Here is a 13,429-nt window from a genome sequence, read left to right on the forward strand (position 1 = left end):
AAGCATGTCTAACAAGTATGTCCACGGTGGATTTGTAAACAGAGCATTGCTTATCATGACAGATATGCCTGTTTTTGTTCATTTGTTCATTTTTCCCCTCTTTTCTCATCTATGTTGGAAACCAGGCAGTTGAGTCCTTGCTACTTCTGGCTTAGCCATTTTCCTGTTGGTAATGGAGTCACTTAAGGAAAACGCTTTGTGGGTGAAACCTTGTACACATCTCTTGCCAAAACCAAGCAGCCTCCCGTACTTGAGTGCCTTAGGAACAGGCAGCGCACGTTGCAGCAGAGCAGCTCCTGTGTAGGGAGTGCACTGCGTGGGAAGGCTCTGATCTCCAGCTCCTTGGCATACGAAGGGCCTCAAGCACGGGCGTTCAGATCTCCAAACAACTTGTTTGCATCCTTGGGCTGGGCCCCCAGACTTCAACTGTGGAGGTGTAGAGCCCAGATCCTCATCTCAGGAGCCCCCTGGATTGGGGGGTAGGGAGGGGTGCCGCTTTGAGCCACAAGCCAACACTGCTAGCCACCTTCTGGTCCGAATTCCCAGCTCTCCGCATGGAAATCTGTTTGGCCTGTCCTGCAATGCATGATGGGAAGTTTTCTCCCCCTCTCTCACGCCACCCATGATTGTTTTGTTTTATCCTATGTGCTGCTTCTTACTTTATCCTTTCAACCTCTTTTCCTTCTCTGCACAGATATTATAGGCACGCTAAGGCCGGATGAGAAGGCCATAATGACCTATGTCTCATGTTACTACCACGCCTTCTCAGGGGCGCAGAAGGTGAGACTTTACTGCTAACAACCCCTCCCTTCACCCAGCCCTGCCCACCTGTCCTCTCCAGCGAGGAACACCAGACTCCCGTCCGCCCCAGGGCGTCTGCAGGGCAGCCAGTGCATCCAGTGATGCATTTGGATATGCCGTCTGTAATCTTGCTGGAGAAGTGATGTAAATGTCCTTTTGGACACACTTGAGCTGCTCCTTCCCTCCAGTGTCACAGCGCAGCAGAGGAGAAAGCATTAGGTAAAGCTGGCATTGGAAGATGAATGGATGTCTGCTCTGACAGAGGCAGTACCCTTTCAGTAACTAGTGGGCATTGTCCTGGCCAGGCAGTGCACCTCCAGAAGTATCATAGTCAAATCTGCCCACTCCAGAAAGTCACAGCCTGTCCCTCTTGGCCTGCCATCCTGCCTTCCACACTCAGCCTCCACTAGGTCAGTGGTCTTTTCCTAGGCTGAATCATCTGTGAGCTGGTTACATAGCACTTTTGTGCTCCAGCCATGAAGTTAATTTCTACCAGGCCTCCAGCTTTCCCAAATTCACTTCCATTCCATATTTCTCCCTTGTAATTCTCCTGTTTCCCAAACCACCTATATGTTTTTATCTTTCCTCTGCCTTGCCCATTTCCATAGCTTCGGGCCTTCCTTCTTCCTCTGATTCCTCTTTACTCCAAAGTCTCTTTGCCTGACATCATAGGATGTTTGGAACTAAATAGTTGTAGATCACTTTTTGGCAAGCTATTTCCCAGCAATCCTTTGAATGAAGGAAAAAGGTCAGTTCTTTTCTCCCATGTCATTACCTGCCTGGGCTGCAGCCCACAAGATTACTGCTAATTTCAAATAGGAGACTTTAGATCAATAAAATCCAAAATCCGAGACTATGTTCTTCATGTTACAGACAGGCCTTTTCTATTTGAAACACGGTCTTTGTGTTGCCCAGCTTGAGGGCTAATCTGACTCCAGGAAGATTCCATCTCTTTTGTGCAGAGCAGTGCTGATGGTCCCAACATTGATTCAGTTTCCATGCTGATGCTGGCTTTCAGAGGGTAAATGCAAGCAGTAGTTTCCAGGGAGCAGCTCTTTAGTTTAAGCTTTTTGTTCTTTGCCCAGTTTCATATAAATTACGTGATACTGTCTTGTTTCCAAGGAACTGGGAATGTGTCCCACAGCAGTGCAGTAGACTTGCCCATTTGGCGTAATTGGTGTAGTCATGACTTTTCCGCTAGGACCCTGTGGGTTTTTGTTCAAAACACTCAAGACCAGTCTGCAAGCTCCAGCCAGCTGATACTTGCCCAGGAAGACTGTAGTTTCAGAAATCATGCCAGCCTCATGATAAGGCCTGCTGTTTGCCAGGTGCCCTTGAGGGACTGCTCCATGCAGTCCGCTTAACCTGAGGAGCTCCAGATGAGGAAACATCAAACCACAATATGAGGAGGGTTGTAGCCTGCTGCAGAAACAGCCATGCCACTTACCAATCTCTTCCTTTTCTCTCTGCACCCATTCCATTATTTGGAAACCTGTTCAGCAGGTTCCATGCTCTGATCAGCAATTTAGGTGGATGCTCAGCCTGCTGGGATCACTGAAAACAGTCTTCTGCTTGCCTCAGGACCTGAACCACGTAGCTGGGGCAAAAACTACACATGAAGTTTGTCAGTATTAAAGTTTCAATCCCATGTAGTCCAACTGGCTTACAGGGAAGATTTAATACATTATTCATTTTTTAGCAGTCCTAATGGGCCAGCAACTCAACTGTGCCCTGGCAGGAGGAGCACAGCTCCTTTTTGGAGCTGCCCTAGTCATAAATTAGCCAGCTGCTAAGTGACACAGATTCAGACTCACAGGCAAATGCAAAGTGATTGCTGAGTACAAGCCCCTGCCCAGATGTTACTGTGTTGCCACCTCATGCAGGGTTAGGTGACTTACTGTGATATCGCTCAATTTTTCATCCAGATTTTTCATTACTGCCACCAGGCCTGAAGGGAGAGTCCCATGAGCCGCTTTCTGCTTCTTTCATTCTCTTATCCTGAGCCTTTGAAGGTACAGGGTCCCCAGCCTGACATGTGTATGTAGATGGCTGCTTTTTCTCTATGCCTTTTTTTAAATATATATATTTGTAGGTATACTTGCTTTGGTTGGTTTGCTTGTTTTCTAACTGCTTCTGACTTTCACACTAAATGCATGCAACTACTGGTTGGCTTAATATTTTGTAAACTTGTGGCGATTTCTAACTAATGTTTTACTGTTTTATTAAGAGATTGTGTTTGGTGTATAGTATTTTGGAGTGGTCCTCTGAGGGCAGAGGACAGCAGCAGCCAGGCATCTTCCCCTGAGGCTAGAGGACAGCAATAGGCAGGCATCCCTACATAGTGCACTGTGGGAATGCCTTCCTTCATGATCCTCCTCAGCAGAAAGACTTGGATCCATGAACTAGAGAGACTGCAAACTCTACACCTATCCTCAGCAGTTCAAGTTATGGTTGAGAAGTACAGAAAAGACAAAAGGCAGATAAATTGCTGCCATTCAGTTTTTCATTTTGATTCCACCAGACAGCATGTGCATAGACACAGCAGCGTGGTATCAAGCAGAATGAGCTTGCCCTCCCCAAGACTCTGAGTGCAAGCAGTACAGTGTGTCAGCACAGTGCTGCACTGATGAGCTCACACAGGTTCTCTGAGAATACAGGTGTGCAGCTTCCAGAGCCCAGGATTCTGCATCTTCTCAGTGCAGACCTGTGCCATGTGGGCATCTTGGCTTTTTTGGAGTTAGCATGAGCATCCTAAATGCATCATTGTCTTTAGCAGTGTGGGGAAGCCAAAACAGCTTTTTCCAGTGAACTAATGAAGGTGTAGGGGGAGCTGCCTTGGCCTCACGTAAACATCTTGGTGTGCCACTCTTCTTTTACCTGAAAGTGTTTCACTTCAGTTTTGAGGTTGCTATCACCTTGGATCAGCTCATTAGCTGTAGTGTGGAGGGTATTTGTGAAGGTTGCCTGAAAGCTCTGGCATCCTTTTGTCCTACCTTGCTCAGAGCACAGTGTAAGGTGTTGCTCATGACATTAATGGTGTTTGTGGCCACAGAGCCTTTCCTGTGGCTGCTGCAACAGCAGCACACTATTGCCTGGAGCAGTAGCAATTCCAAGGCAAGAACCATTGGGAGGCAAGTACTGGTGGGGGAAAGAAAGCCTCTACACTCCTGCCATTAGGATAACACAAATAATGTCATAACTGCTGGCATTCTTAGGGTCTTTTTGTTTGGACAGTTGTTCAACACACGTATATACACACACATATTTAAACTTGGGCAGCTGGAGAAAGTCTATCATCAAATACATGTAAATATGCCTCTGTGGAAGGAGATCCTGCCTGCACAGCTGGCTGCTGCTGCAGTGAGCTCATGGGGTGTAAAAATAAGAAAGCTAAATGAACACCTCTCCTGGAGTGATTGAGATAAACATTAGGTACTTCCAGTTCCCTGCAGTCACTAGGCATATCATGGTTGGGCTCTAGCAATGTCTTTTTGCCATGCTATTTGGTCCCATGTCTATATTTTTCTCTGAATATCAAAAAACACTCCATAAGAGTACAAACTTTAGTTAAAAATAGGTTGAAGTACAAGCTTTCTTAAATGTAACCATTGTTTGCACTTTTTGCAGGTTTCTTTTTAAGTGAAACTGCTCCTTTTCCTGTACAGGTCTCTGTGATGTGTTTTAAATTAGCTGATAATCTGTGTATCTCATAGCTGGTCCACTATATTGAAGGGGCAGATGACTGAATAGATGTTTTAACAGCTTCATTTCATTCTACAAATGAATAAGACTGCTGTGTCCCCTGGGACCTTAGCAATCCATACATCACTGTGCAGCCTATGACTTTATTGCTGTTCTTGCTGCTTCACATCAGCTGCAAAAATTAGAGGTTTTTTTCTCAAATGTCCTTGAAGATTGAATAAACAGATAATAAAAGGTCTTTTAAAAATAGAAGAAGGTTGAAACGTACCCGCTATAAACTCAGCAAACTTATTTTGGCATCAGTTCTAAATGTAGTTTAGAGGCAGGACACAGCATTCACAGTTGGTTTGCTGTAGTGTTGGCCTCTCTTCCTTATTTGCTCTCAGCCTCTCTAAGGGGGGCCTGTGGGTACCTGTAGCACCTTCCCCAGGCACCAGGGTCACAGCTGCGCTGTGCTAAGAAGGATCTGAGGAATCCCCTGATGCATCACAGAGGCATCTCCTCAGGCTTTGTGGCATGGCACACACCATGGTAATGATAAAGGGAGCTGATAACCCACAGGTACATTCTGTGCAAGGATCAGCCTGCTTGTGGGATCCCCCCATGCCAGACACTGCTTCTGAGTTCATAGCTGGGATTTTTCTGATCCTTACTTTCCAAATTCATGTTTTGACACATTGAGCTCCCTGCAGAGAACCAGGTTTTGGTCTCACAGTGGAGAGAAAGAAAGAAAAAAAACTCCAAACCTAAATAGCAACAGTAGGATAATTTTTTATTGTGAGACTTGTTTTGGAAGAGTAAGTAGAAAGATCACCCAGAAAAGTGGGGGGAAAAGAAATCCTCTTCTCAGCTGGATCATAAGACTCTGAATACATGGTAGGTGTATGCTTCACCATGGAGGTGGCCCTGTAATCAGTGCCAGAAATATAGTGAAAACTGGAAGACAGTTCTGCTGGGCAGAATTTAAGATTGAGAGGAGTATCTGCCATTTTATCTTCCAAACAAAATTAGGAGTTTTCTCATAAGTCCAGTTTGTGGCTTAACTGTTTTTGGGTAATTCTTTCCTGAGGTAAAAGTATGGAGCCAGTCTCATCAGCTTGACATCACTCTGTTAGTGCGGTTCCAGCTCAGAATGCTGGTGTGGGGAGTGAAGATGGCAGCAGAAACTCTACCTGTCTTTGTGAAGAGGTAGCCAGGGTCCCTCTGGTAGGAAGCAAACAACAAGGCCCTCTTACAGAAGCAGCTCCATAAAAAGCGTAGAAACATTGGTTGTCCCACAACATATAGGGTGGAATCAGTACTGCTGAGAATCTCTGAAGAAGGGAAAAACCAAATCATTATAGAAGGCCAGATGGAAAGCAGAGAGGTCAGGACAGATGTCTGAAAGTGCAGATAGGTTGAGAGAGCTAAGGGTAGGTAGGAGATTTTACCTGCAGGTATGTAGCAGGAAGCTAAGCTGCAAGTTTTGGTTTGGGTTTTTTTTCACATTTTTCCCTTCTTCCATTTTTCTTCTCTTTGTCAGGCGGAGACAGCAGCAAATCGGATCTGCAAGGTGCTGGCCGTCAACCAAGAAAATGAACAGCTCATGGAAGACTACGAAAAACTGGCCAGTGATGTAGGTGTTGTTTTCTGAGTGGTGGTATGCAGAAAAGAATTGCATTTAATGCTGATAAGTAATCTTGGGGAGTGCTATTGAACCACTGCTATTTTCCCTGGAAAATTAGTTTTTCCTCTTCAAATTAAGGACCAAAGTTACCTTTAAGACAATCTACTTTAAAACAAAAAGTTTCCACAGAGAAGCTTTGAATTTCTCAGTTTATTAGGAGCCAACCCAGAAATGCTAAAATGGAAGGAAAAATCAAGTTGGTTTAACTTGAATTTGTCAGGACTATACAAGATCATTACATCTTCCATACAGCTTGTATGTTAATATACTGTAGAAGTCAGGAGTTGGATCGGGGAATAAAAATTAGCGATACTTGAAGAAAGAAATATGCATTTGCTGGTAATGGAAAGAATCTGTGTCAGATACAAGCTGGAGGCTGCTTTTGTTAACTGAGAAGGCTGACAGACTGACAACAGGGAAACTACAAGAGACTAAATGTGGAGTGGAGTATGTTTGTGGTAGATAAGTAGGGAAAAGATGGACAATAGGACAAACACAACCCATAAGCCTGGTTTCAGCCTGATCTGAAAAGCATGGGGCACTACTCCACTCACACTGTAGACTGCCCGTTGCATTAGCTGCATTTTGCCAGCTCTCCAGATGGGTTTGTTACGGAGGTATATTCAAGGAGCAGCAATGACTTTGAGGGAGCTAGAGGGGGAAAAGTGTAAGGCTGAACTGAAGGCAAGAACTTGATTTCTCCTGTCAGATTCTTCTGGAGATAAGATACTTATAGCATCTTTTAGTTATGCAACAGTCCAGCAAAATTCTTAAGGCTTTAACATAATCTGAGGATATAGTTTTGATTCTGCTTGTGCAAAAACTGTGCCTTAAGCATGTTGGATTGGCACTGCTGCAACTAGCAATACTACTTAAATGTGGTAGGGAATGTGCTGCTCATTAAAAAAAAGTACTTCCAAAAAAGCTGGCCAACTTTCCTTTATGAGCCCTGCTGGTGGCAGAATCTTTCTGACAGCAAACACAAAAGTAAATGGTCCCTTATGAAATCAGAGCAACACCTGCAGTTTCAGCACAATTTTCAGTTCAAGGCTTCTTGTCATTGCTCCTCCCAGCTGCTGGAGTGGATTCGTCGCACCATCCCGTGGCTGGAAAACCGGGCCCCAGAGAACACCATGCAGGCCATGCAGCAGAAACTGGAGGACTTCCGGGACTACCGCCGCCTGCACAAGCCCCCCAAGGTCCAGGAGAAGTGCCAGCTTGAGATCAACTTCAACACCTTGCAGACCAAGCTACGGCTCAGCAACAGGCCAGCCTTCATGCCCTCTGAAGGGAAAATGGTCTCGGTGAGTGGGGCTGACTGCTTCTGTATACCCCAAATGTGCCTAAAAAACGAGAGCTCCTTTCTGCCCATGGGTGGGCAGAGAATGCCACCTTCATAGTGACATATTCTGTGAGAGGAACCCTGAAAAATACAGATCAGGGAGGCCATGATAGGAGGGGATCAAGTGATTGTTGCTTCCCTGTGTCTAAATCAGACTCTGAGACTCTTCACAAGTTGCATGTCTTTATGAGGAAATGTCTTGGTGGCTTTTGTTCTTTCTGATTCAGAAACAGTTGAATTTTATTAAAGTTTGATGTAGGGCAACTTTAAAACTCTGGAGGTGTTTAGAGGGGCTTTTTTTCTGCAAATGGTTATATCCTGGACTTCTAGTTCTGCTTGCCTTAAGTCTGACACTTTGTCTCCCTGACTTGTCTGCAGAGCCCTGTGAAGATGAAAAGCCCATGCTCACTCCCTCCCAGCAGTTGGAGCCATGTAGCTCACTGAGACTAATGCTGGTGAACATCTTCCCTCCATCTTCTAACTTGCCTTTCCTTCTCATGTTTCTGTCTCTAGGATATAAACAATGCCTGGGGTGGCCTAGAGCAGGCTGAGAAAGGCTACGAGGAGTGGTTATTGAATGAGATCCGGAGGCTAGAGAGGCTGGATCACCTGGCAGAGAAGTTCCGGCAGAAGGCATCCATTCATGAGTCCTGGACAGATGGTAATGCCAACCTACATGCTTCCTCTTGCCTGACACAGTGCTGACTGTTATGTAGGAATGAGGAGATGGATTGTGCATGGGTCCTTCCATGAGAGTTTCCTCTAGAGAAGGCTGAATTTATTTCTTATTTTATTAGAAAGCAGTGTATGGAAACCAGCTGTTCTCTGTTCTGCATCATGCAGTCAACATTGGCATTTCCTAACTGTGGCAAAGTGAGAACTTTGGCTAGAAGAGAGCAGCCACAGAGCCCAGGAGAAGTTCCTCTACAGTAAATACTGCCAGGGGCTTTTACGGGATCAGCATAACCCATTTTGCACATACTGAGACAAGGCCAGTGTAAACTGTGACAGTGCTGGCTTAAGCTACATTTTGTGCCCTTCTGTGTTGTTAATGGCAAACTCACACTTCGTTTGGTTTGAAAGTGAGCATTGAGCTTCTCTAGGCCAGCAGGCACTGGGACAAGCCTCGGGTGGGGCAGCTGGAGTGAGGCCGATGCCCTTTTGAGGGCCCTCGAGGGTGCCTGGGTGGCGAGAGCTGGCTTTGGCCACCCTGGGTCCTGTCCTTCATTCTTCTGTCCTTTGGCTCCCTCCCCAGGCAAGGAAGCAATGCTGCAGCAGAAGGATTACGAAACGGCAACCCTGTCGGAGATCAAGGCCCTGCTGAAGAAACACGAGGCCTTTGAGAGTGACCTGGCTGCACACCAGGACCGCGTGGAACAGATTGCTGCTATTGCACAAGAGCTCAAGTACGGCACCCCAGCCACGTCCCATCCTTGGGGCCAGCGAGGCTTAGTCAGCTTTGCCCTGTGGAGAGCAAAAAATCCATTCCCATACAAAAATGCTGGGAATTCCCAGTGTTTCCAAACAGTATCTAGGGTACTGCTATCCAGTATCCGGACACACCAGAAAAGCAGGCCAGAAAATGGATGAGCCGTGGGTGCTGTTGAGGAGGCAGAATTATAGTCCTAAGCCAAGTTTCCATCCTCTTCCAGTTCATTATGCTGCCATGAACCCTTTCCTAAAGAGACTGACCTGCTGCTGGCACATGCTGTATTTCAGACTTGTTATGCTGTCATACTTCTCTAGGAACAGAAGGAAAGAGGAGAGGAGAGGATAGGAGGGTCTCAGTTTGCTCTCTTTTACCAAAAAAAAAGAAAAAGTCCTCCTTATTCCAGCAAGGAAAAAGCTGCTTGAGCCCACTGTGGTCTCATTCATTCCCCCAGAAGTACCTGCACTGTGTGCACTCTGTTCAGCATTTGCTGCAGGGCATCCTTGCAGCAGATCAGCTCTTTCCCTGCTTCTCTCCAGCTTGGAAACCTTCACCTCCACTCCTTTCCTGGAATAATACAGGTTACCAGGAGAAATGGGGGCTCATCAGGATTGCCAGAGATAGCAGGCAGGCAAAGAGCTAGCAGCTGCAGCGCAGGGAGGTTTTGAAACCCTGCATGTTTCTTGGCAACAAACAGTCTGAACTACTTGGTTTTGACTCTGTTTCCTATTTTTAAAAGATCTATACATCACACTGGCCTATCTGGAGTCTGAGCCAAGATCAGTCCTCTTGGGCTGAAGAGCTGTTTTTCTCTAAAAAATTAGGATTATTGGATCAAGATCATTATCTTCTTTAACAACAGAGATTTACAGAATTGCTCTTTTCCACTGGAGGATTGACCTTGGAACAGGAGGAGGATTGAAGGCAGTCCTCCATGTCAGTAAGATTAAAGCTGAGTCTGTCTAGTCAGCAAGCATTACCTGACCTGCCACTTCCAAAGCACACAGTACATATCAGCCAAAGCAGCTGCAGCTCTAAGAGCAACAGGGAAGACTGAGGCCTAAGCTGTGGGAGGGGTTATTTCTTCTCAAGTGTGAGAACAGCAGGTTCTGCTCTTGTTGTAAAAGCCATCTTCCATTTCAGCAGAGGCCATGCTCTGAAATATCATGGCAGAGCTCTTTTCTCCCCCAGAGACACACTTACAGAGAGATGCAGAGGGTGTGGAGGAAGCCACTGCAGCTACCCATGGCAGGAATATTTGGGGCCATGGCACGTTGCCCTCCCTAGCTGCAGTGGTCCAGCACAGGTGTGTTACAGGTTAGGCTTTCAGAAGGAATTCTTTCATCTGCAGTGCTGGCTCTGCAGCAAAGTAGATCAAGCAACTGATCTGGATTAAAAACCCAGCAAATAAGTTATTTTTAGGCCCCATCAGTTACCTGGCTAGTTTACTGGAGGACTCCACCAACAGCTGTGCCCACACACCCCAGGAGGGCAACACAATGGCATGAAGAAACAAGGCTGGGGAGAGTAAGAGTGTAACCTGCATTACTGTTCAAAGAATTGTTCATCAGATGGCTCAGGGTCACTCGGTGATTTATTCCCAGTGATTTGTTTTGGATTTTCCTCTCAAGGCTGACACTTCCCAGATTGGCTGGTCTCCCTCTGCAGATTTCTCCCTCTTTGCCCACGAAGCAATGCAAGGCTACAAGCTTTAGTGTGCCCCTTTGTTCTCCTTTCCCCAGTCATACTTTTACCAGCCTGTGTTCCTTGAGTGTCAGCCTATAGACATGTCAGCAAAGCACTTCTTGTCAGGCATATAGGAGAGAAACCTACACAGTTATTCTGGAATTGTCCTAAATAAATTTACTGGGTTATGTAATTTAGCTATTCCTTGCCACCTGTACTATGCAATCCTTGAAGCAATCTTAAGCAGTTTCTTAGTGTTCGTAATAAAATCTTCTGTTTCCATTCTGATGTATAAGACACAGTTTGTTAGACTGCATAATGTTCTTAAGCAGAATACAGGAGCAGATTGCTCTCATCATAATCTGCTTATTTCCAGTTTGAGCAAAAGTCTGTGCTCCCTTCCCCTTTTGGCAAGTTATTCCCATCAGATAGCCAGCCCCAGTATTTGTTGAGGCCTTGGGTGGTCCTGTTCTGTGCTGTTTGGTTCAATATAACATAGTGTCTCCTAAGCTAGATGCTATGTCATCCTGATTTGCTTTATTTGCAGTGACCATGATCTCTGTCTCAATCTGTCTTCAAGACAGATGAAGATTTCTAACAAGTTTCTCTTATTTCTGTGCAGGGTCATTATTTGACTTCTTATCATTTTTTTCCCCACCCTTTACAGTGAGCTGGACTATTATGACTCTCCCAGTGTCAATGCCAGGTGCCAGAAGATCTGTGATCAGTGGGATAATCTGGGTGCCCTAACCCAGAAACGTAGAGAAGCCTTGGAGGTGAGACATGTCACAAGTTGGACCTTCTGGGTAGCACATTCATGGGAGCCAAGCTGCAGTGGGCACAAGCAATATCAGCTCACTTGTGAACTCCTGGAACATCCTGCACTGTAAACATGGGCTACATTTCAGTATACTTAGGCTGCTTTTCTTCAGCGCAGTTATGGTGCCATTTGTTTGCTCAGGCTATTGATTTATTTTTACTTTTTAATGTGTTTTGTAATCTCATTCTGCCTGAAATTTTGCCTTGTTTTATTTCAAAGGACCTTGGATTTATTTTATTTCCCTTAGAGGGAAAAAAAATCTGACCAGTGTGTAATCTCTTAACAGCAGAGAGATTTTTACTGACGTGCCATCCTGGGAGCACCAAGGAGGTCTGAAAGGAAGGAGTAGCTTAGACAACCCATGTATCTATGTGATTATTCTTCTCCAGCCATCTCTCCTGATTTTCTTTCTTTTACTTCTTTTTGTGCATGCACAGAGGACAGAGAAACTACTGGAAACAATTGACCAGTTGTACCTGGAGTATGCCAAACGAGCTGCCCCTTTCAATAACTGGATGGAAGGGGCCATGGAAGACCTGCAGGACACATTCATCGTTCACACCATTGAGGAGATCCAGGTACAGAGCAGTCATTTGCGCCAGATAGGTGGGGACAGTGAGAAGTTTGGGGTCTCCTGAGTTGTATGAATTCAGAGTGGTATGAATTTATAGGTTATATTTTGGTGCTTCTGCTCTTTTGAGTGAGCCTTATCAAGATAAACAAAAATAAGTATGTTTTTCCTTTATTTTCTCCGATCTGAATAGGTATAAAGCATACATACATCATCCTAGCTGGACACAAAAACTGACAACAGATTTTTCAGAGTAACTCCAGAGCCATATTAATGGAAACCTGAAAACTGAGAGAACCTTTTAGGGTCTTGTGGAATTTTTCTTAACCCACATGAGCAAAGCTTAGTGCTGCTTACAGGGTCTGCAGGTCAATTCTCACATGGAATGTTGTGTCCAGGTCATTTGGTCCTATGTGAGAGGATGTACCATGAGGACATTTGAGCTACTAGCTGGTTTTTGGTGCTGAGCACAAGAAAAACCAGAATTGTCCATTTTGGTGCTGAATTACCATTTGAAATCAAAGTTGTCTTGCCTTCTCTAAGACAACAAAGGTAGTATCTCAGTTTTTCCCCTTCTGAAAGGGTGTTAGGAAAGCAACTTGAGGTATATACAGATAATTTGCAGACCTTAGAGAGCAGGAATTACTCTTTCCTGGATTGCAGTGGGGACTTCTGTTTCACCTGCCTGACGGGCTTGTGAAAAGAATCCAAATCAGGTCTTCACCAGAATAGCTGACAGAAGTGTAACCATCAGTGAGGCGGCAAATGGGAGACCTACAGGGAACAGGACAGCCAGGATGGCGGTGCAGTAGTGACAGTGACTGAGGGACAGTTACTTGTTTCTTCCATCCTTCCCTCCTGAACAAAGGGGTTCATTAAGTCTTTCTTAAAGCAAAATAATCTAAACAGCACTTAACCATTTCCATCACCTCTTGTGACTGTTTGCGATGTCCTTCCCAGCCCCCAGACTTGTATTACATCTCTATGGCCACTGCAGCAGCTGCAAAGCAATGAGTCACCGTGTAAGGAAGGAATTTTACAGAAAGTAGTTAACAGTGTGTGTTGTGAGAGAGGGCAGTCAATCACATGGTTTACTTTCATTCCTTCTTCTGTCCACACTGTTCCCTTGCTTATCCTTGTACACACCTCTGTTTCCCATGCATTTTCCTGCCTCTTTCCCTAGGCTTGATCTTCTAGGTTTCTGGGATGAAGTACCTTAAAGGCCTGTAGAAGCAGTGGGAGATGAGCCAGGACCAGCTGGCTTGTCAGCTGACTGCAAACTACCAGCAAGCACACCCCAGCCATCAGTCCTTGGAGCACAGCCCGGGCACCCAGCGAGATGGGGAGCAGGAAGGGCCTGTTGTGGTCAGGGACAAGGAGCTGTTTCCCAGCAGCAGGAGCATTGATGCCTG

At 45.5% G+C, this 13,429-nt stretch overlaps 1 protein-coding gene across 3 annotated transcripts in view; it reads left to right on the plus strand.

The window, feature by feature from the left end:
- Positions 1-13,429, plus strand: part of ACTN1 (actinin alpha 1) — an 87,613-nt gene that overhangs the window by 63,971 nt on the left and 10,213 nt on the right. For all 3 annotated transcript variants that reach the window (XM_030950621.1, XM_030950618.1, XM_030950619.1), the window contains exons 9-14: positions 6,026-6,118; positions 7,243-7,473; positions 8,025-8,172; positions 8,767-8,917; positions 11,294-11,402; positions 11,884-12,024. In XM_030950621.1, the coding sequence (XP_030806481.1) occupies positions 6,026-6,118; positions 7,243-7,473; positions 8,025-8,172; positions 8,767-8,917; positions 11,294-11,402; positions 11,884-12,024 (873 nt within the window). The remainder of the gene's footprint in view (positions 1-6,025; positions 6,119-7,242; positions 7,474-8,024; positions 8,173-8,766; positions 8,918-11,293; positions 11,403-11,883; positions 12,025-13,429) is intronic.

The sequence above is a fragment of the Camarhynchus parvulus genome, chromosome 5, assembly GCF_901933205.1.
Source record: "Camarhynchus parvulus chromosome 5, STF_HiC, whole genome shotgun sequence".
NCBI classification, from domain to species: Eukaryota; Metazoa; Chordata; class Aves; order Passeriformes; family Thraupidae; genus Camarhynchus; species Camarhynchus parvulus.